The sequence below is a fragment of the Rhinoderma darwinii genome, chromosome 4 (assembly GCF_050947455.1).
Source record: "Rhinoderma darwinii isolate aRhiDar2 chromosome 4, aRhiDar2.hap1, whole genome shotgun sequence".
Classification (NCBI taxonomy): domain Eukaryota; kingdom Metazoa; phylum Chordata; class Amphibia; order Anura; family Rhinodermatidae; genus Rhinoderma; species Rhinoderma darwinii.
Window position 1 is genome coordinate 388,521,720 of NC_134690.1, and position 22,735 is coordinate 388,544,454.

Consider the following 22,735-nt stretch of genomic DNA (forward strand, 5'->3'; position numbering starts at 1 on the left):
TGTTTACCGGAGGTTTGGGAATAGGGATAGTAATGGATGATCACCACCACCATAGGCGTAACGTGTATTTTCATCTTTAAACACTATTTTGCAGTTTATAAATAGATATAACCTGCAGTGCTACCTCAATCAGTCCAATAGAAAGTGAATGGAGCTTTATCGCGCATGCTCGACCGCTGCTTTATTCAGAGGCGACCGACACCCCATTCTTGTAATTGGTGGGGGTCTCATCGGCCGGACCGCCACGGATCTACCGGTTATCACTTATCTAGTGGCTAGGAGAAAACTTTAAAAAACACTTCACAACCGGAATACCCCTTTAAGGGGTTAATATGGATACAATGAATATTGTTAAAAAACACATTTCCAGGATTAATTAATTCTTTTTATATACATTTAATGTATATCTCGTCTTACTAACGTCAGGTTTTTGATCGGTGAGTAAATTTGCTGACAGCTGCAGAGCACCATGGTGCCAGTCAGTGACACACGTGGTTTTCCTGTCAAGTTTTCAACAAACATTCATTGATCTTTCGAAGCATTACTGATATACACATTTGATTGGTCAATCTGTTGAAAGACGGCCACAAACAGATCACTCATTGGCTGATGCGCCCGTCAGTCATGCTTTATCCCTATCTCCATGACAACACGCAGCTTTCCGTCTCAAAGATAGATTTCTTCTATAGTTTATTATAATACGACGTCAATCTAAACGACCCGCCCACAATCATTCACTGCGCTCTGCTGCCCCCTGCCGGCAGAGAAAAGTAAATCCATCGCATACGTCACGGCTTTTCCCGTGCTCCGATTGGTTGGTTCGGCTGTCAATCATTCTCCAGCCCTCGGTGCAGGCAGCAGTTACCGACTTACCGCCACAGGTTTCCCCGGCTTCTTCCAGCAGTGTACCTACCGCGTATGGAGCCTGCGCTGTGAGGTAAAAGTTCTTACCCCGGAGAAGATGACGGGGAAAAGTCCGACTGAAAGGAGCTAAAGGCGCCGTAGGAGTTACATGCGGCCGGTTACCCGCGGGCAACGCACACCCGGATTACTCAGAGTTGGGCGCTTTCGAAATGTCGGCGATCTCCGCCGCGGAGAAAGTGGACGGTTTTACGCGGAAGTCTGTGCGGAAGGCGCAGAGACAGAAAAGGTCGCAGGGCTCGTCCCAGTTCCGTGGACAGGGGGCCCTGGTGGAGCTGTCCCCGCTTCCCCCACTCAAAGGTAACTCGTCGTGTGTCATACATGTGTGCATACACGTCTACCGCGCATTCCTGTCATACGTGGAGGTGAGACGCGGCAGCACCTGTGGAGTACAAGTTGGGGGTACTCAGAAGTGCGCCCCCTGTCTGTTTTCTGATACCTGGGGTATACATTGTGAGGGGCTCCTCGCCGCCGGCAGGAGCGCGCCCCCTGTTGATTCATGTGAGGAGTGGCTGACTGTTCTGTGAGGGGTCCTGAAGGGCGGTGATTAGCGCGCACCCTATCGGTAAACTGAGGAAGTGCATTCATTGTGTGACCTTTGTGGAGTGCACGGGGCCCCCTATCGGCTTATTAGAGAAGGCCAGTCGTTTGTCACCTGTGCTTAGGGTCACTCAGTTTCATGAAGGTGCTTGGAAAATGGGATAAATCAGAGCAGCCTCTTAGATTTAAGATCCTTATGGGTAGAAGACTAAAATCCATGGTGCCCAGTAAGAGTGGGCACTTATAGTGAAAGATGCCTATGGGCAGGGGCTATTGGCTGCAGTAAATGTGGGCCGGCATGTAGTTATATACAGGAGATGTGAGGCAGCAGCAATAACAATAATGGGCATAGTAACCCTAGGGGTGCATATACTTATTATGAGCGTCACCTATGTGGTGTACGTAGAATATGGGACATTTATGCATTGGAGGAAAAAATAAGTCTCTTCTCGTAGGTGTGGTATTTTGGGTGCAATATTAGGGCTAAAGGGGAATTCCCAAAATCAACATTATTACATATCCCACAGGAGAGGTGATAAGCGTCTGATGGCTGGGACCCCCACCGATCACTAGAATGTGGGTCCCGAGCCCCCCTGTTCCTCCTCACTGCACCTTCCGCAGTTTGAATGAAGCGGAGGGCGAGCATTAACCCGCTGCTCTACCGCACTGACGGAAGCGGTATCCGAGGTCATATACACGTCCGTTGTGTTCTTCAGTGTCCTATACAATTTTTTTTGTGGATAACATACCGAACCATTCATTTCTATGGGGCTATTCACACCTCTGTTTTTTTTCTTGTGGACCCTTGCGTCCGTCCTGCGTAATTTTAGAACAGGTCTTATTGTCCGTGTTTGCGGTCCATCTACCCCATTCTAGCGTTTAGGGTTCGCAAAAAAAAACCGAAGAGCCACTGGGATCCATGTTTTGCGGTTTGCAAAACGGAAACCGTCGTGTGCATGATGCCTTACTGCGGTCTTGCAGTGAGAAGAAAAGGGGGGCTCGGGACCCAAGTTCTAGTGATTGGTGGAGGTCCAAGCGATCAGACACATCACCTGTCAGGTGGATAAGGGATAAATGTTCATTCTGCAGATACCCGTTTGTTTTTGGGTATTGTGTGGGGTCACTTAATGTGGACAATCGTTTAAGGGCCGATATTCATTGTGACAGTATTTGAAGGCCATCTAAGGCTCTGCTCAAATCATGATAGAGCAACATGTGGGTTGTATACATCAGTAGTATTTCCTGACTTATATGTCAGACGCATGCCACTGTAAAGCCATATAATGGCATACGTCACCCATTGACCACCGTGTTAAGAAAAAAAAAAAAGTATACCATGTTGTATGTTTGTTTATTTTGGTTTTTTTTGCGGAGGTTGAGTCAAAAAGAAAAAATGGATTGCCCATGCGTACCAGGCCAAAAGGACACGCGTGAATGGAGGTGAATGGAGCCCTATGACTGTTTGGCGTATGGTGGGATTCCTGGTAATCTCCTCAGGTGGAAAGTTTTGGTACTTCTCAATGCGGCTCATGGATAAGAGAAGACTTTTTTTAAAGTGAACTTCCTGCTACAAATATATTTTAATATGTGATGGGCGCTTTTTAATAAGTCAAATTTGCAATATACAGTAGATGATAGAACTGCGCCTCCACTCCGCCGTAATAATCTGCGCCGAATACTCCCGCTTCAATCATTCCCGGAGATGCGCTCTGTCTCCTTAGTGCAGTTGCACACGATCGAGTGCCGCTCGGGCCATTTTTAACGGCATCCAAATGGCACCCGATAGTTTTCACGGACCCATTCACTTCAGTGGTTGAATCGGGTCTGTGAAAACGGAACCGACTCTCAGGACATGTTTTATCATTCCACGGATCACAGACGGGACTCAGGCGGCACACACGGTCGTGTGCATTATGGCTTAGGATTCTATACTCGCCTATACCCTCAGACCCTGCTAAGAGCTGAGCAGCAGAGGCCTCCAGTGGATAAGGGGGCCTAGGAGATAGACCCCACTCTTTTATAGCCTCGTTCCTAGCGACAACTGAGCAATTATCGAGTGGCGCCCCGTCCTCTATTGAAGTATATTGCAAAGCGGCTATTATTAGTAATTGCCGTCACCTTTTGTCTTTATAAATTCAGGTTTGCTGTAGGGTTAGGGAGTCTGTTACATCAGCCGTAAATGCACATGTCTATTTGGCGATATGACCTGGACGATAATGACTGCTCGCTACGATGGTCTTTGTACATGTGTGTTTGCTACGACAAGGTTTCTTTCCGAGAATTTCCCATGATGCACCACTTTCATTTTCAATTACTTTTATTTCTGGAATCATACTGCATGCAAAACCATTTCCATCATAGCAGAATATCTGAGCATAAAGTTTAAGATTGATGTGTTATTAAATACATAGCAGAACATATGACTGATCGGGACTGAATCCTGGTTTCTGTAGATTGCTTTAGGTAATAAGAATATAATAAATAGTCCTAATCACCCGGCGTGGGTAAAGGCTTTGGTCTGGGGATACGAGCCGTATGTAAATGACCGGCATATTGTAAAACTTGTCAAAAGACGACCGACACCGTACACGAATAAGAGGCCGATCTCCGATCTGTAACGCGGGAATGGTGTAATCTGCAGCTCCTATTCTTGCTGGAAGCCTGACGGACCCCGTTAGAAGTCAATAGGATCCGTCAGGATTTGTTGGGCTCATGACACTGTTATCAGAGCCTTTACCGGACATTCCTTGTCAGGACAGATTCCCTTCAAGGACATGTTCACACGGACGTATTTTGGCTTGTGCTTCATCCCTGTGTCTCTTGCCAAAAAACGGTACCAGATTCCAGCAGTGAAGAGTAGGGAGACCTTTACTGGGCTCCATTCCTGTTTTTTCTTCCTGCGAGGTGGGAGCTGGCCCTATGAGATGGGGGTCAGAGCCCACAGGTTGGTGAGCAGAGGTGGCCACTGTCTGACATGACCAGCACCTGGGTACGGTGACGGTCAGTGCGGAGTAACCAATGTTTACCATCAATCTTGTATTATATTTATCTGGATGACAATCATACGGTAAAGATTTAATTAGCTTGTACAAATTAGTTTGTTTGTAGACCCGGGGCAATTGTTTGCTGATATGCTAATAGTTGTCTGTCAGGTGATCTGTACCAATCTATTTTATTAACTTTTTCTTTCATCATTTATGACTTTTCAAATTTTACATTCGATGAATGTTGGCCGCACCCTCCGATTTCTACTCGACTGGCCGATCATTTCTTTGGGGTTGTCCCAACTCTCCCCCAAGGGCAGATGTCGGGGAAAAGAAGGATCGGGCATGTAAAATTTCAAAACGTCCAAACCTTTATTCTCACATGAGATAAACCGCCTCCAAAGGCGTCTAGCGGTGGCTTGAGGTTACTGTTACACGGGCCAATATTGTCTGTGAAAATGAGACCGCTCATTGATCGGCGCTCATTTGCTCCTTTTACAATGATTGGTTATTTTTGGGGACAAGCGATCCGTACTACGATCGCCCGTCCCCATGCAGTTCCATCATGTCGGCAGCACATCTTCCTATTTATATGCCTTTCCCCATTCATCGGCTGATTGTTTTCCTGTTTAGGGCTTGTTCACACGTAATGGAATTGCTGCAGAAAATTTCTGCGGCATTTCCGTTGAAACCAGCAGACAATCCACTGCGGAAAGACTGCCCCATTTCTTGCGTTTTTTTTTTACTAGCAATTCTGGCCACTTTCCACAGCAGGCATTGACTTGCTGCGGAAGGAAAAAAACGCACTGCAGGTGAATTTCTGATTGGAACTTTTATGCAGTGTGAGTGACATTTGTTAACTCTCTCACACTTTGCTGCTACTGTATTCTGCTGCGTATTTTCTGTCCGCAATTCCGGATGGAAAATACGCAGCAGTTGCGTTACGTGTGGACAAGCCCTTACGCAGTGCAATGATCGGGAACGAGCGTTCATATGCCCGATCTGTGGCCCATGTAAGGCGCTGTTCACACAGAGTTCCTTGCAGGCAGAAAAACCTGCCTCAGAATTCCATCTAGAATTTTTAGGCGGATTTTAACCTGCCTGCACGCTATTTGGTCGTGGCGTTTTTTTATCCATTGAGCGCTGCAAGCAAAAATCGCAGCGAAAAACGCTTTCTCTGCATCCCATTGATGTCAGAGATGTAAACCCCCGAAGAAAGGGCATATCGCTGCTTTTTCCCACGAGCGGTCTTTGCGCTCGCAGGAAAAAAATTCCTTCGGCTCCTTATTGAAATCAATGGGAGGCAATTTTGGGCGTTTTTTGCTGCGGTTTGCGACACGGCTTCAGTGGCAAAAACCGCAACATTAAAAACTGTGTGTGAACAGGGCCTAAACGCCTCCTATTCCCCTTTTCCCAATGAGAACACATGCACGCTCGGCCGAACACAGCGTGTGCGTGCGTGCATGCGGAGCAATAACTGTCGGCTAAATAAACGTTAATTCGGCCGACAATTACCTTAGTTGCACGGTCACGTTGAGTCCAGGATCCCACACCGTTTTGATGCAGTTATTGGATCAGTTTTTTTGAGCCAAAACTAGAAGTGGTTTCTAAAGGTATAAAGGAAAGGCTGATCCATCTCCATACTTTTGTGTCCACTACTGTGTTTGGCTCAAAAAACTGCATCAAAACTGCATGTGTGATTCTGGCCTCGGAACAAGATGTTTTTCAATCTTGATTTATAAATCACAAGCAGGGAAACTTCCTAAATATCATTCACACATCGGTATGGAAATGTATCTGGAGCATCTCAGAACTGGAGACATGTGAGATAAAGTAGGGATTATGGAGGAAGGGATTTTTCTAGACTTCTCGTCAGTCATCCCACTGAACCCACCACTTTATTAAAGACGTAAGATGAACGTATGCATAGGACCCTATTGACCTGACGTATGGCACAAGTCTTATAGGCATATGTCTGGAAGGTAAGTGACAGATTTTTTTCGGGGATTTTTTTTTTTTACGGTATTGGATACCATAGTCCACTAGAGTGACATACATGGGAGGCTTATGTCGGTGGTAGTTTTTTTTTATACACCCAATGTGTACTTCCGAAGTACTCTACGGATGCAGTGTGAACTGAGCCTAAATTTAATATTTTTTTTTTTTTTTTTTCTGCTTTGGTCTTCATTAAAGGGGTTGTTCAGACCCTAAAAATTGATGGCCTATCCTAAGGATGGGCCATCGATATCTGATCGTTAAGGGTCCGACGCCCGGGACCCCTGACGATCATCTGTTTTGAAGGGTCTGCAGCGCTTGTACGAGCGCTGCTTCCCCTTCTTTCCTTAGCTGCTCGTACTGTGAATTGCTGATGCTCTTGTATCTGTAGTTCGCAGTATTATAGCGTTCTCCTATTCACTTCAAAGGAAGAAAACTGTAAGAGTCAGTTCACACAAATAGTAAATAGTGAAAATCCGCAGCAGAATACAGTAGTAGCAGAGTGTATGAGAGAGCACAAATCTCATCCACACGCTGTGTAAATACCGAGCGGAAAAAAAAGCCCAGACATTGACCTGCGGTGCAGAATTTTATTTCGCAGCATGTCAATTGTATTTGCGTAAACGTTGCTTATTTGTTGTCGGTTTTCCCCATTTGAATTCAATGGGGAGGTAAAACCCGCAACAAATAGTTGTAAGGCCGGATTCACACGAGCGTGTGCGTTTTGCGTGCGCAAAAGGCACTTTGCAGCTCCGTGTGTCATCACCATATGATGCGTGGCTGCGTGATTTTCGCGCAGCCAGCATCATTATGACGCTCTGGATGTTTGTAAACAGAAAAGCACGTGGTGCTTTTCTGTTTACATTCATCCTTTTCACTGCTGTTGCGCGAATCACGCGCGTTCCACGGAAGTGCTTCCGTGTGATGCGTGAAATACGCAGAAAGAATGGACATATCGTGACTTTTTCGCAGCGGACTCACGCTGCGTAAAAATCACGCACCTGTCTGCACGGCCCCATAGACTAACATAGGTCCGTGCGACGCGCGTGAAAATCATGCGCGTTGCTCGGACGTATATCCCGTTGGTCTCAATAAGCCCTTATTTTGTGGCGGAATCGCAGCGATTATGGCGCAAGTAACACAACTCAGAAAAAAAATTGTATACCTACCCAGAAGTCTGTCTTTCTCCAGGCCGGCCTCCTGGGATGACCTTTCATCTCGTGACCGCTGTGGCGGTCTCCTGGGAGGAAACGTCATTCTAGGAGGCCTGTCTGCTAGCAGGCCAGCTAAATGCTGCAGTTCTCCCCAGCGGATGTTCCGGGCGAAAAACTGCACCACAGTTTGATTCGGTTTTTCGCCCGGAATTCCTTGCGGCCACCGGGGCGGATAGGCAGTGTAACTTTAAGCAGCGTAATGCTGTGAACCACTGCTATAAGGGTATGTGCACACACACTAATTACGTCTGTAATTGACGGACGTATTTCGGCCGCAAGTACTGGACCGATCTCAGTGCAGGGAGCCGGGCTCCTAGCATCATACTTATGTACGATGCTAGGAGTCCCTGCCTCTCCGTGGAACTACTGTCCCGTACTGAAAACATGATTACAGTACGGGACAGTTGTCCTGCAGAGAGGCAGGGACTCCTAGCATCGTACATAACTATGATGCTAGGAGCCCGGCTCCCTGCACTGAGTTCGGTCCGGTACTTGCGGCCGAAATACGTCCGTCAATTACGGACGTAATTAGTGTGTGTGCACATACCCTTATAGCAGTGGTATGCACATACCCTAAGTGTGTCAGCGATTCACAGTACGAGTAGATAAGGAATGAAGGGGAAGCAGAGCTACGGCCCCTCCAAAACAGCTGATCGTTGGGGGTTCCGGGTGTCGGACTTCGACCGATCAAATATTAAAAGCCTCTCCTAAGGGTAGGCCATCAATTTTTTTTAAGGACTGGAGAACGTCTTAACATAGGCTCTGGCCGCTTTATTGATCTTGAATTCTTTGCCGGGTATACGACACGTCACTTGTCACGTGGTGTATATCGGCTTGTTCTGCTTCACAGCCCGTAACGCGCATGCACTGTCACCTCTGTTCTCGCGGTCCCTGCTCTACTCGAGATAATAGCAGGGGCCACGCATGCGCATTACAACAGAACAAGCCGATATACACCACGTCACATGTGTCGTATACCCGGCAAAGAATTCAAGATCAACAAAGCGGCAGAGCCAGTGCAGAGAGTGACGTCACCAATCAAGTTCCCCACGGCAGGATCTGGAAACGGGGCCAATTTCGAAAATGTAAGTATATTACAAATGTATTTACATTTATAAATTACAAGCATTAACACAGTCGTTAAATCTTGGACAACCCCTTTAATCATGTTAGGATCCACTCTTGTGACAAGAAATATATGGAGAACTAAGACTCCGTTCACATCACGTTAGATCTTTACCTTTTAGCAGATACGCGAGGAAAATCTCTTGAGGTTGGTGCCGAACGTAAACGGCCAACGTATACAGGTGCATACATCTTGCATAGGCGGCCATGTTAAAATAAAGTATACTGCATGGTATACTTTTTTTTATTTTTTTTGCAATGGCTACCAGTGTACTGTTTTTTTTTTTAGTTCTACAGTATACGTGCCAGGTGGATTCAGGTGCATGTACCAAACGTGGTGTGAACATAGCCTAACATGGACCTATAATATGGGTGTGTGACTGTGCCCTCTGATGTGTAAAGTTGCACCCAATTGCAGTTCCTCTTTTATTTTCTTATCTGGGGTAACACTGCACGCTCGTGATCTGGTTTTTGCAGTGAATCACAGTATGGAAACCTTGGTATTGCACCGTAGTAGGGAGATATTCTCCCCTAAAAGCTCTGCCATAAATCTCTATAATATAAAAAAAAAAATTCTGGAATCTGGTTCCTGTGAATGTCACCTGTAGTTCTTGTCTGGCCTGTATAGTGCTATCTGTGGCAGGCACTTATGTGTTCAAACATGCAGCTCCGGTTTTAGGAGACGTCATGTGTCAGTGCGGCCGCACATACGCTTTAAAAGAAAGTCGCATTTCCCTGCCCATGTTTCAGGATGGTGCTTTTTGGGTTGTTTTCCATAAAAGTTCTTATGTCTGGCCCACAAAACAAAGGTCATACTGCCTCCTGGAGTAGCTTAAATGCCTCTTAAATCTACAGCGAGGGGTCTGTAATCTGTGACTCCAGCTGTCGTGAAACTACAACTCCAAGCCACAGGCTGTCAGGGCATGCTGGGAATTGTAGTTTCACAACAGCTGAAGAGTCGCAGGTTGCACGCCGCTGTTCTGCAGTATTTTGTCTATACCGGTCTCTGCTCCGCTTTTATTTTTGCACAAGTGGTGATTCCGGTAATAAAGGTACATTTGGAATAGCATCTCGCTTATGGCTCCTCTGAAGTTTGTGGACTGATTAATGCCAGAGCTACACGGCGACTTTGATCAGGCGACAAAAATAGGGTTGTGACTTGCTGTTGCCTGACTATTTTAGGGTGCGAATTGGTCGCATCGAAAATCGCAGAGAAAAAAAAAGAAAATCGCTGACATGTCGCAAATGAGCACTAAAGTCTATGTAGGCAGTCGAGTTCTGCGTCCAAAAATTCAACCTGTTCTGATTTTTTGGTGATTGTCGTATCACGGTCGTGTGTTGTCACGTTCTCAATCATTACGTGCAATGATGCATTGCGAGCTTGATGTTGCGCGACCAAAGTCACTGTGTAGTCCTGGCCTAAAGTTTAAGAAAACGATTTTGTTGGTCCCTGCTACTCCTTCTCCTACATCCCCCGCCCTCCCTGCCTTTCTGTTGTGCTGGTATCCTAGTTATAGCCTTCCTTAGCTGGGAGTTGCCTGACCCGTCATGCGGTTCATTATCTAGAGATGCCATTTCCATTGTACAAATATTGAATGGTAGCGTAGATACTCAGGTGTTTGCACCATTTAGTGTCTATACTGTATGTTTTAAGGTTTTCAGACTGACAGATTGCTCGGTTTTTTTAATGTCTAGAAACAACATCTCTTTTGTGCTCTATAAACAACTAATCGGCAGTGTTTAAAAAGGTTGTCATCTCAACGGCCCATTTCCATATGTCCCATTAGTGCTTGTCCACGCGTAACGGAATTGCTTATTTATTTATTTTGTCCGGAATTGCGGACGGAATAAACGCAGCATAATACAGTAGCAGCAAAGTGGATAATATTGAACAAACCTCATCCACACGCTGCATAAATACTGAGCGCAAAAAAACACTCCGAAATGGACCTGCGGTGCAGAATTTTATTCCGTAGCATGTCCAGCGAATTTGCTGCGGGTTTTCCCCATTAAATTCAATGGGGAGGTAAAACCCACAACAAATAGCAGTTAATGCAGCAGTTTTCCGCAGCGGACATTCCGGCCGAAAAATTCCATGCGGTGCACAGGGCGGATACACTGTATGCTTTTACGCAGCATATCCGCCCCATGTGAACACGGCCTAAGGGTATATGGATGTCAGAGGAGGCAGAGGCGCCATTCGCTCTCACTGTGGCGGACCTGGTCTTTCAACCTGTTACATGGACAGCCATTTATTTGAATGGCCACATTTGATATTTTCCCCTGTAGTGCGCATCTCAAAATGAGCAGACAACAGAAATGTCACTCGGCAAAATTGGCTATTTGCTGAAAGTCTCGGGAACCGATCCAATTTTAAAAGGGGTCGTCTGTGATGAGACAACCCCCCTTAAGCCCCATACTTGTTTGGAAGTACAGAAGTATATACCATTGCTTGGAAATGTACGAATTGTAAGAATAATTGTTAAAGGAGTTTTCCGGAATTTTCATAATGATGAACCATTGTTAGGATAGGTCATCAATATCAGATTGGTGGGGGTCAGACTCCTGGCACACGCACCGATCAGCTGATTAAAAAGGCTGCAACATCTTCATTTATTACCAGGCACAGCTCCGTACATTCGGCAGTGCATATGCCTGGCACTGCAGCTCCGTCCTATTTACTTGAATGGGACTGAGCGTCAGTACTGCTGAATGTACGGAGCTGTGCCTAGTAAGCAATGAAGAGGCCGCAGCGTTCACCAGCTGATTGATATTGATGGCCTAGCCTTAGGAAAAGTCACTCACACTGAAGTCCTGGAAAACTCCTTTAGGCTACATGCACACGTTGCGTATTTTGCTGAGGAAAATACGCACCAAAACTGCAGGAATTTCACAGGTAAAAAACGGATATAAACACGCGTTTTTCGGTGCTGGTTTTAGGGCTTGTCCGCACGTAACAGAATTGCTGCATATTTTCCGTCTGGAATTGCGGACGGAAAATACGCAGCAGAATACAGTAGCAGCAAAGTCGGTGGGATGTAACAAATCTCATCCACGTGCTGCGTAAAACTTCTGACCAGAAAATGACCTGCGGTGCAGATTTTTCGGACCGCAGCATGTCCATTCCTGCTGTAGAAAGTGGACGGAATTGCTGCGTTTTTCAGAGGAGATGTCACCATCTCCCAGCATTGAGAAAAACACTGCAAAATCCGCACCATTTTCTACAGTAAAAACCACAAGACATTGTGTTTTTTCCGCAGCGGAATGTCATCTACATTAAACGGAATTGCTGCAGAAATTTTCTGAAGCAATTCCATTACATGTGGACAAGCCCTTTATGTTTTGATGCATAAATCGGTGCGTTTTCATGCTGGGGACTTTGGTGCGTTTCTCCTTAGAACTAAGCAGATACAATTCGCAAGCTAAAACGCAAGATATGCTGCGGATTTTAAAATCTGCACCACGTGTTAATTTACGTGCCGAAAAAAACCGCAGCATGTTTGAGATTTCCTGAAATCCTGATTTCACTTGCTGGTACTGTATTACGCTGCGCAAAACTGCACGTAATACGCATCGTGTGCATTGAGCCTTAATGCCTCATACACACAACCGTGTGCGCCGCCATCCCGTCAGTCATCCGAGGAAAAATAGAACATGTCCTATCTTTCCTCGGATCAGAGACTCTGATAATTTTTCATGGACCTGATTCACCCGCTAAAGTAAATGGGTCCGTGAAGACTATCAGGTGCCACTCGTCAAAAACTGCACGAGTGGCACAGCGGTTGTGTGCATGAGGTGTAAGTCTCTCATGCAGTCCTATCATAAGGCTGGATTCACACGAGCGTGTTTGGTCCGTAAAGGACGGAACGTATTTCGGCCGCAAGTACCGGGCCGAACACAGTGCAGGGAGCCGGGCTCCTAGCATCATAGTTAGTTATGTACGACGCTGGGAGTCCCTACCTCGCTGCGGGAAAACCGTCCCGTACTGTAATCATGTTTTCAGTATGGGACAGTAGTTCCACGGAGAGGCAGGGACTCCTAGCGTCGTACATAACTATGATGCTAGGAGCCCGGCTCCCTGCACTGTGTTCGGTCCGGGACTTGCGGCCGAAATACGTTCCTTTACGGACCAAACATGCTCGTGTGAATCCAGCCTGAGGCTGGTCGGATTGTGGCGGCTGAAACCGACCTTTTGCATTTCGATGCAGATTTTGTAGCCAAAAATGGGAATGAATCCAGGAAAGACTCCTATCTGCTCCGTTATACACCTGCTCCTAGGTTCCAGACAAAAGCTTCAAAATCTGAACAAAGAATTATAAAGCACATTGGCCCGGTTTTTAAGGCATTATATGTTCGCACATGGTGGATTATTGAGGACATTCTGTTGATTTTCTTCTGGATTTTTCTGCCAATTTCACCCAAAGGGTAAGTCTAACACTTTTCTGCAGTGACCGTATTCATTCAACAGCTGCACATGAACGTGGCCTAACAAGTTGTCTTGTGCCATGTTCACACAAGGTGGATGTGTTGCGGATTCTGCGCCAAATTTCTGCATCAAAGTGCCGTACAATGCACAAAAATGTACAGAAATCAGTGCAAATCTGTAACAAGCCCCAAATAGTGCACATTGTAATTTCCAGCTGACTTCAGGCCATGTATACAGCAGAAAGGTTCTTCTGTATGTGAACATGGCCTTATCCCACTGCCACAGTATATGCTACTTAGTCAGTTGTCTTCTCCCTCAGGCCTCATTCACACGACTGCATTACCGATCCATGTTGCGCCGTGTTCATAGTAGGGCGCAGAATCTTATTTGTCACGAACTCCTCGCATACCATATTATGTAGGTATTCTACTCTACAAGCATTGCTTCTAGAGGGGGATGCAGTGCCTCGTGGAAGTGGTTGTACCCAGAATGGCCATAACTCCATTATACAAACTTATAGGAACTTTGTGCCACCGCATGTTTAATGACCCGAGTGAAAGGCATCATCGGTCCCTATAATGCTGTTAGTTCGGGTTATTACATCCGTGGTCGGGCAGGGATTTGCAGACTCAATGTGCCTGTGTGACGCTGGCCAAAGGCCATGTTCACACGCATAAATAGAGGATGTATGTATATGTTACTGTATGCACCCACTGCAGAAACAAAACTGTTCAGATGAATGGAACGGATTGTCAGTTGCAGAAATTTCTGCAACAAAATCTGCCGTGTGTGATTGCGCCCTATTGGTTCTGTTAAAGCTTTTAGACATTTCTCGATATTGAATTGCCGGCTCCTCGGCTGAGATTGGCCTGTAATTGCTCGAGCGGGCTACAGTATCTACTGAGAAGTCCTGCTTGCCAAGAACATGGAGAAAACTGGCAAGATCTCACTACTGATAGACTTGTTTCCTTGTGAGCGCTTTCCAAAAAAATGCATCGCAAATAAAATCATGATGTCTGCACAGGACCTCGCTGCTGTGAACAATAAGCCGCTCATTATTCTGAGGCTTCTTATCACGTTCAAATCAGTTCATGCAGAAAGGGAGCCGCTTTGTGTCTATTTCAACATTTTTAAACACTGTTTATTTTTTTTACCTAGTCCTGTTTTATTTATTTTTTATTTTTGTCTGTCTGACTTGTCTCATGTTATCATTAGTTTTACTATTGTAACTTTTTTTTAATGTACAAAAATTGGAGTCTGCGGCACATCCGTATTACTGCAAGGCCTGAGGGGGCCTGAACATTTTTTGGTAATGGCTGCAAATGAGATAAATAAGCAAAAGAAGCAGTACAGACCTATTCTTTCCCCCAGAAATCCAACGTTGTCGCTTCAGCAGCACTTCCGGTGCATGTAGCATGTGATATCTGCAGCCAATCGGGGGACTCCATGCTGACTAATCTTATTTCTGGCATAATGCCAGAAATACATCACATGAGCGCTGAGCCCTCTGATTGGCTGTAGCGGTCACATATCATGTGTGTGTAAACATACACTGGGAGTGCTGCCGAAGCGTCAACGCTGGATCACCCGCTGAAATTATAGGTATTTACTGCTTCTTTTGCTTGTTTCTCGTTTGCAGCCATTACCAAAAAAAATTTCAGAATCCGGATAACCCCTTAAACACAAATGAACATCTATCATAGGTATAACCTAATGCTTCTGGGCCCCAATGCAAAATTTTTAACAGGGCGCACCACCTACCATGTGCCATTTGTAATACTGGTCTCTCATATTGCAGAGGGGCATTTGGGCCCACTTGGGCACCAGGTCCCAGGGGCAACTCCTACACCTCCTATAAACTACCCCCCTGACTAGGTTTGCACGATGCATCGAAGTTTTAATACTGTTTCGATACCGTTCACCCTCAAACGTTTCAATACCGTTAATTTATGTATTTCGATACTAAACTGGGCGGCTGCACAGCTCAGTATAGTAACACATGAATGTTGTTAGAGCGGGGCTGCGGGTGTGCAATACACCGATTGTCCCGCTCCTGAGTCCTGACGAGTGTGCGCATGTGGTCAGTATGATGTGATGCGACCAGCGCTGCACTAATGAGTGACGGCACTGAAGACAGAACATAGAGGGCGCACTGCAAAACACCCCCATGTTCTGTCTTCAGTGCCGGCGCCACTATTCCCTTGAATGCTGTGATCGAAGCTGACCGCGGCATTTAAGGGGAAAATGAGGAGGGGGGATGCCCTTTGGATCGAGGGACATACTATATATGGGCAGATAGCCCAGGGTCCTTTGAAGGACCCCATGGCTGTCTGACCATATTTCCTGTTAGGGCATACTTAGGTCTGTCCTAACAACTGCCTGTGTACTATTCGTATATAGATATAGGCCAGTACATTCAAGTTTTAAATAAAAAATAAATAAAATGCTAAATAAAAAAAATAAAAAATACACATTTTTTGCAATTAACATTAAAATAAGTCTCAATACATAAAATATACACACATTCTGTATTGTTGTGACCGTAATAACAAATTTATGATGTTTACGTTGTTATAAAATACGGCTTTCTTTCACTTATTAATGTGAGGCACGAGGTGTGATGAATTTGGAACCTCCATGTGCCTCATATTAATAGTAATTAACCCCATAATGTATGTACCTCACACATTAACCCAATGTTGTCCATTATGACTAAACATGATGGGGTTAATTACTATTAGGCCGGATTCACACGAGCGTGTGCGTTTTGCACGCGCAAAAAACGCAGCATTTTGCGCGCGCAAAAGCTCTGTGTGTCATCAGCATATGATATGTGGCTGCGTGATTTAACCCGTTAGTGACCGGCCCATAGTCTTTTTACGTCGGTCACTAATGGGCCTTATTCCGATGCCATAGACTTTTTACGTCGCGTCATCGGAATAATTAAACAGAGCAGGGAGTTGTCAAATCTCCCTGCTCTCAGCTGCCAGAACTCACCCGTTTAACCCCTCAGATGCGGTGCTCAATAGCGAGCGCCGCATCTGAGTGGTTTTGGAGAGAGGGAGGGAGCTCCCTTTCTCCCCCACCGACACATGACGATACGATCGCCGAGTGTCTGTGTCTCCCATGGCAGCCGGGGGCCTAATAAAGGCCCCCAGGTCTGCCTGTAATGAATGCCTGCTAGATCATGCCGGAGGCATGACCTAGCAGATGCCTGTCCGTTTTAAACGGACAGGCAGTAATACACTGCAATACAAAAGTATTGCAGTGTATTATAATAGCGATCGGAGAAAAAAGTAAAATAAAAAAGTTTAATAAAGTTAATTAAAAAAAATGTTAAAAAGAAAAATGAAAAACCCACTTTTTCCCCTTACAAAACTGCTTTACTATTAAAAAAACAAAATAAAGTTAAAAAGTTACACATATTTGGTATCGCCGCGTCCGTAACGACCCCGACTATAAATCTATTACATTATTTAACCCGCACGGTGAACGCCGTAAAAAATTAAATACAAAACGACTGAAAAATTGCTGTTTTCTGTGAATCCTGACTTTAAAAAAATGTGATTAAAAAGTGATCCGAAAGTCGCATCTACTCCAAAATGGTACCAATAAAAACTACAAGTCTTCCCACAAAAAAAAGCCCTCCTGCATCGGCGAAAAAATAAAAACGTTACGGCTCTTCAAATATGGAGACACAAAAACAAATAATTTTGGAAAAAAAAAGCGTTTTTACTGTGTAAAAGTAGTAAAACATACAAAAACTATACAAATTTGGTATCGTTGCAATCGTAACAACCCGCTGAATAAACTTATTGTGTTTATACCACACGGTAAACGGCGTAGATTTAGGACGCAAAAAAGAGTGGCGAAATTTCCGATTTTTTTTATTTTTTATTTTTTTTCATTTATTCTTTATTTTTTTTTCTTACCCACCCCCAAAAAAAAGTTAATAAAAGTTAATCAATAAATAATATGTACCTCAAAAGGGTGCTATTAAAAAATGCAACTTGTTCCGCAAAAAACAAGACCTTATACGGCTATGTCGACGCAAAAATAAAAACGTTATAGCTCTTGGAATGCGACGATGGAAAAACATAAAAAATGGCCTGGTCATTAAGGTCTAAAATAGGCTGGTCATTAAGGGGTTAAGCGCTGCCGGCATCATTATGACACTCTGTTTTTATGTTTGTAAACAGAAAAGGACGAGGTGCTTTTCTGTTTTCATTCATTCATTCAAGTGCGTCCGTGCGCTGTGCGTGAAACGCGAAAAACGAGAAAATCTCTGCCCCCTCAGTCCCTGCACTAGGTGTACCACAGTATCCGTTTTGTCTGGAGTGTTCCTTTAAGATTTGAATGATTCTGAGCCTTTGTAATGTTAATATCGGAGTAAAAAAGTAATAAAATTATTGCTCATTGTTGACAAAAATTCACATAAAAATTTGCATGATAATCCATGTATTCTTGGAAGATTTATTTAGCTCCTAACAATATTGTTTATTAGCAGTGATTTCGTTTTTGTGACGTGGGTTTGCGTTGGCTTTATATTCACACAAGGGCTTATTTTCAATGTGCCTTTTGTCTTGTGTTTCTCTTAAGTTTTTAAACCCGAGTCTCCTATTCCTGTGCACCACAGCCTTCTATGGGCCCGTACTGTACCTCTGTGTGCCTCCAATTGTATATGGAACTACACAGGTTTTTTTCTCATGGATTCCATATGGATTGGGACATGACGTACCGACTCCGTCCATGGTTATCCAATTAATCAATTTACTCATGAAAGTAGTAGATCATTCTTCCCAATATAGCGGTATTAGTGGTGTGCCCCTTTTAGTGATAAAAAGAAAAAAAATGTGATGACTACCTTTAAAGAAAGTGATGAGGTTTTTATAAAAACAAAAGCGCACAGTAAAAAAATCAAAAATGATTGTAGTTTTGTAAAAGTATAAAAAAAATTAAATAAAGCAATAAATTTGGTACCACCGTGTGAAAGTGATCGTAACGACCCAAGGAATAGTGTTATTTAAATTGCATGGGAAACAGCTTACAAAAAAATACAATGGCAAATTTATCCCCCCCCCCCTTTACAAAAAATGAAATAAAATACCCATAAACACGCTGTTTGCAGATTTCTGTGACTTATTAACCTGCGTGGTCAAAATGCTTTCGTTGCCACAAACTATGGCAAAACCTCTCCGTTTTGCTACGTTTCTCGGCAGAAATAGCATTTTGACCACGACCAGTGAACCCAGCCTAAGGCCTTATGCACACGACCCTAGCCTTGTGTGGTCCATGATTATGGCACGGACGAGCCACGGACCGTGCACACACAAGATGTGCATTGATTTCAAGGCGCTCAGACCACAATTTGTCCGTACAATGAAATGTACTATTTAAAAAAAAAAAAATTCTTGCGGTCCGGGCTCTGGGCAATGCACAGACCGTGGAAATCACGGTCGTGTGCATTGACCCATAGGAAAGCGTGTGTTCTATACTATCCGCAATTTCAACAGTTCTCTTTAAAACCCAAAAAACAAAAACCCAGTGGAAACAGTTTTTTTTTTTTTTTTGTTCTTTTTAAAGAAATAAATAAAACTTTTTTATTTATTTTTTTGTTAGCAAAAAAATGAATACTTACACCTCGGGCATTGTCCATAGCAATGCAGCCCGGCATCCTGAGATGGCAGTGCAGCCCGTGATTGGCTGTACCAGTCACGTGGGATGAAACGCAGCGATTCCATTTAAAAAATGCACCGCAAGTCAATTTATGAAAAGTTGTTGCTGCAGGTTTTTTTCCTGTAGCGTGTACATGAGGTTTCTTCAAACCCCGTTCACATTGCTGCTACTGTAAATGCTGTAGGAATTTCCGCACAGAATTCTGTTGGGAAAATTCCGCAGAGTTTGTGTGAACCCGGCCTACGAGGACGTCTTGAGGAGATAATTTTGATCGCTCGTTCAGCAAAAGTTTCTAGTTTATTCAGTAATCTATCAATAGATAAGATTGGGAACTAGTTCTAGTAAATCATGAGACGTAAGCTTAAAAAATGGAAACCAGAATGAAGGAAATGCTTGAAACCCTGGTAATGAATGCGTGATTTAAATGGCCTCGCATCAACAGAGGAACCAGCTGGAACTTGCCGGGCCTGGAGGGGCATTCTCTTGGCTGCAGAACGAGTGATGTTGCAGTGGTTTTCTGGATTACGATATGTTAATGAAGCTGCATTTTAAATAACATCCATTTAATTATAGGAGAAAATAGGTTAATAAATTCACGTCTTAGTCAGCCATGAAAAGGAGGTGAGAACTTGTTAATATGGCTAGAACAATTGTTACATATAGTGCTTCTAGTTAGTGTATCTATTGTTTAGTGTTGCATTTTAGCATTTAGGCCCTGTTCACACAGATTTTGACCTACCTGCACTTTCTTGCCGCATTTTTCGCCCGTGACCATTGAGCGAGGACCGAACATGGCCGTGTGAATTAGGCCTAAAGCTTTGGTCTGTGATATATGGTCCGCATGTAGGCAGTATTTCCCGGACCTAACACAGTGCAGGAATGAACGCTACTAGCATCATAGTTATGTACTATACCAGGAGTCAGGGACACCTAGAGTCATACATAACTAAGATGCTAGGAGCCCGGCTCCCTGCACTGTGTTCGGTCCGGGAAGTACGGCCGACACGCGGTCCGTATATCACGGACTGAACACGCTCGTGTGAATTAGGCCTTAGGCTGGGTTCACACTGTGTGTTTAACGTGCGTTTTTGGTGCTATTTTGCGTTTGTTTTGGGAGATAAACTCCTATTAAAAAGACATGAGAGTTTATCAACCGAAACAGAAAAAAGACGTTAAAAATGCACAGTGTTAACCCAGCCTTAAAGTGGTACTGTCATCAAGATAACCCTTCGTTAAATTGAAGCTAACCTGGTAATCGTCTGATCACCACTGGTCCAGCTTCAGGAATCTCCAGCGATCACCTGTGCCAGGGAAGCTGCGGCTATACATTTCATCTGCTGCAGGATATGTAATAATACATGCCAGCCATTTAAATGAATGAATAACCATGTGATATATTGACACGCTGGTTTCGCCAGAGCAAGAATCTATTCTTTGTTAGCAGCGCTTCACACTGACTCAGGCCCCATGCACACGACCGTAATTTTGATCCGCAATTACCGATCAAAATACGGATCCATTCATTTCTATGGCCCATGGACCCCTTCCCGTATATTTACAAAAAGATGTCCAGGCCATAGAAATGACCTGCAAAAAATAGGACCTTTCCTATTTTTTAATTTGCGGACTGTGCTCCTATACTTTATGGCCTCATGCATTACGGCCGTAGCAGTGTGCACAGCCTGTGATTACGGCACAGCCGGCCGCGGAGTGTCATCCGTGGGCTGTACGCAAATCAAGGACTGTGTGCACACATTGATTTCAATGAGCCCGGACCGCAAATGCAGCCCGTATAATTAGTTGTCCTAATTTGTTTGCGGTCCTGGCTCTCGGCCAATACACGGACCGTGGAATACATGGTCGTGTGCAAGGGCCCAAAGAAATGAATGGGTCTGCAATTCATCTGCATTTTTGTGGATTTGCGAATGCAAATGAATTGCGGACCCATTCAATGCTATGGGCCCATGTACACGACCGTGTTTTCCACAGTCTGTGCATTGGCTGGTAGCCCGTAACGCAAAAAAAATAGGACAAGTCATTATACGGTCCAGATTTGCGGTCCGGGCTAATTTTAAATCAATGTGTGCACGGTCCGTGAATTGCGTACAGGCCGCGTATGACACTCTGCGGCTGTCTGTGCCATAATCACAGGCAGTGCACACGGCTACGGTCTTGTGCGTATGGCCTTAAGGATCTCTTTCTTTATCCCGAACTTATCTTCATGAGACATCACGTGTATGCTTATTTCTGAGGTTGAGAGCTGCTATATTTTTGCTTTGCAGGTGTGCGAGCACAACCATTGCGGTCGTCACTTTTCCCACAGATCACTGATCACGTTCTGCTTTCTTCTCTGCCTTTTACTCGCTGTTTGCCTGATGGATCTATGCAGTTGCTATAAACGGAATGCTTATATGTCCCCACATAGGGGCAGGCGGGTGCTTTCAGATGATACGGAAATTGAAAACCTATGATTGTTCTCCTGCATAGCAACACCCAGACTGTCAACACAACAGGAAGGTGACCGAGAGGAAGCAGTTCAAGCACTGGTAGTAGTTCATCGGGTGTAGAAGGGTATACTAGTCCTTCTCAATGACTTAAACTTTTTGATGATATTCTATTTATTTTAGTAATTCAATCCAAAAAGTGATACTCCTATATTATATAGATTCATTACACACAGAGGGATCTATTTCCAGCATTTTTTTCTTTTAATGTTGATGATTATGAATAACCGTTAATGAAAACCCAAAATGTAGTGTCTCAGAAAATTAGAATATTATATTGGCCCAATTTCAAAAAAGATTTTTTTTATACCAAAATGTTGTCCTACTGAAAAGTATGTACAGTATCTGCCCTCAATACTTGGTCGGGGCTCACACTGCATAAATTACTGCATCAATGCGGCGTGGCATGGGGACGATCAGCCTGTGGCACTGCTGAGGTGTTATGGAAGCCCAGGTTGCTTTGATAGCGGCCTTCAGCTCGTCTGCATTGATCCATTGATTACTACACTTTATCTTCTCATTTCTTATATTCCCGAAACTAATTATTAAATCCTCATGAATCAATGTGAATTCAACAAATAGGGAAATTTTATTGGAAGATATAGATTGGTTAAATTTCGTTCATGTGTACTCTATATGAATACCCCTGTTGTAAATTTACTTACCAATCAGTGCCGGCCAATCACCAATCACCATCAGTTTGCAATCACCAGCGGTGCATATAAAGCAGACATAGCACAGAGGGCATTCACATTCTTTTGCCATGACTAAGAGCACCGTGTGTGCTCGAAACGCGTAGGCTCAGGCTATCAGCCCGCTACTACATCCACCTTGAGACTGCGTCTCCTGTCAATTTTTTAATCTTATCTCCAATAAAATTGGGAATTACACTTCCTTTTTAAATCTGACACAGCGCTGGACCACTTTCCTTTTTCCTGTTGTCTTTACCGCTGGCCGTTGCGGGGATCCGTGTGAGGTGTCTGGAGATGCAATTATCGGTGAGCTGGAGGTTTCCTCCCTATTTCTACTATATTCAAGTTTACGGCATTTCCTCCGTGCCCACCGGACATTTATACAAAATTGGAAAGCACTATATACAATATTGCATAGATACTCAGCTGAGTTCATCTAACCAACAACTTGGTGTTATATCATCATTCCAATTTTATGCAAATTATCCTTAAGGTGATTACACAGTATATTCATCTATTTTCCAAACATGGGTACCAATCATGGTTTGCTTTTAATCACCGTATGACCGGAGTTATTCACTTCACCAGATTTCTCTAATTTTTGACAGAAGCTTCAAAATCTCAAAACATGCCGATGTTACCAACTCCACAACGCTCT

The 22,735-nt window shown here is 44.2% G+C and overlaps 1 protein-coding gene across 1 annotated transcript in view; it reads left to right on the top strand.

Moving 5' to 3' along the window:
• The first annotated feature begins 814 nt into the window (after positions 1-814).
• Positions 815-22,735, top strand: part of PPP2R5A (protein phosphatase 2 regulatory subunit B'alpha) — a 99,179-nt gene continuing 77,258 nt past the window's right edge. The window contains exon 1 of the mRNA XM_075863295.1: positions 815-1,221. Coding sequence (XP_075719410.1) covers positions 1,074-1,221 — 148 coding nt within the window. The 5' untranslated portion in view covers positions 815-1,073. The remainder of the gene's footprint in view (positions 1,222-22,735) is intronic.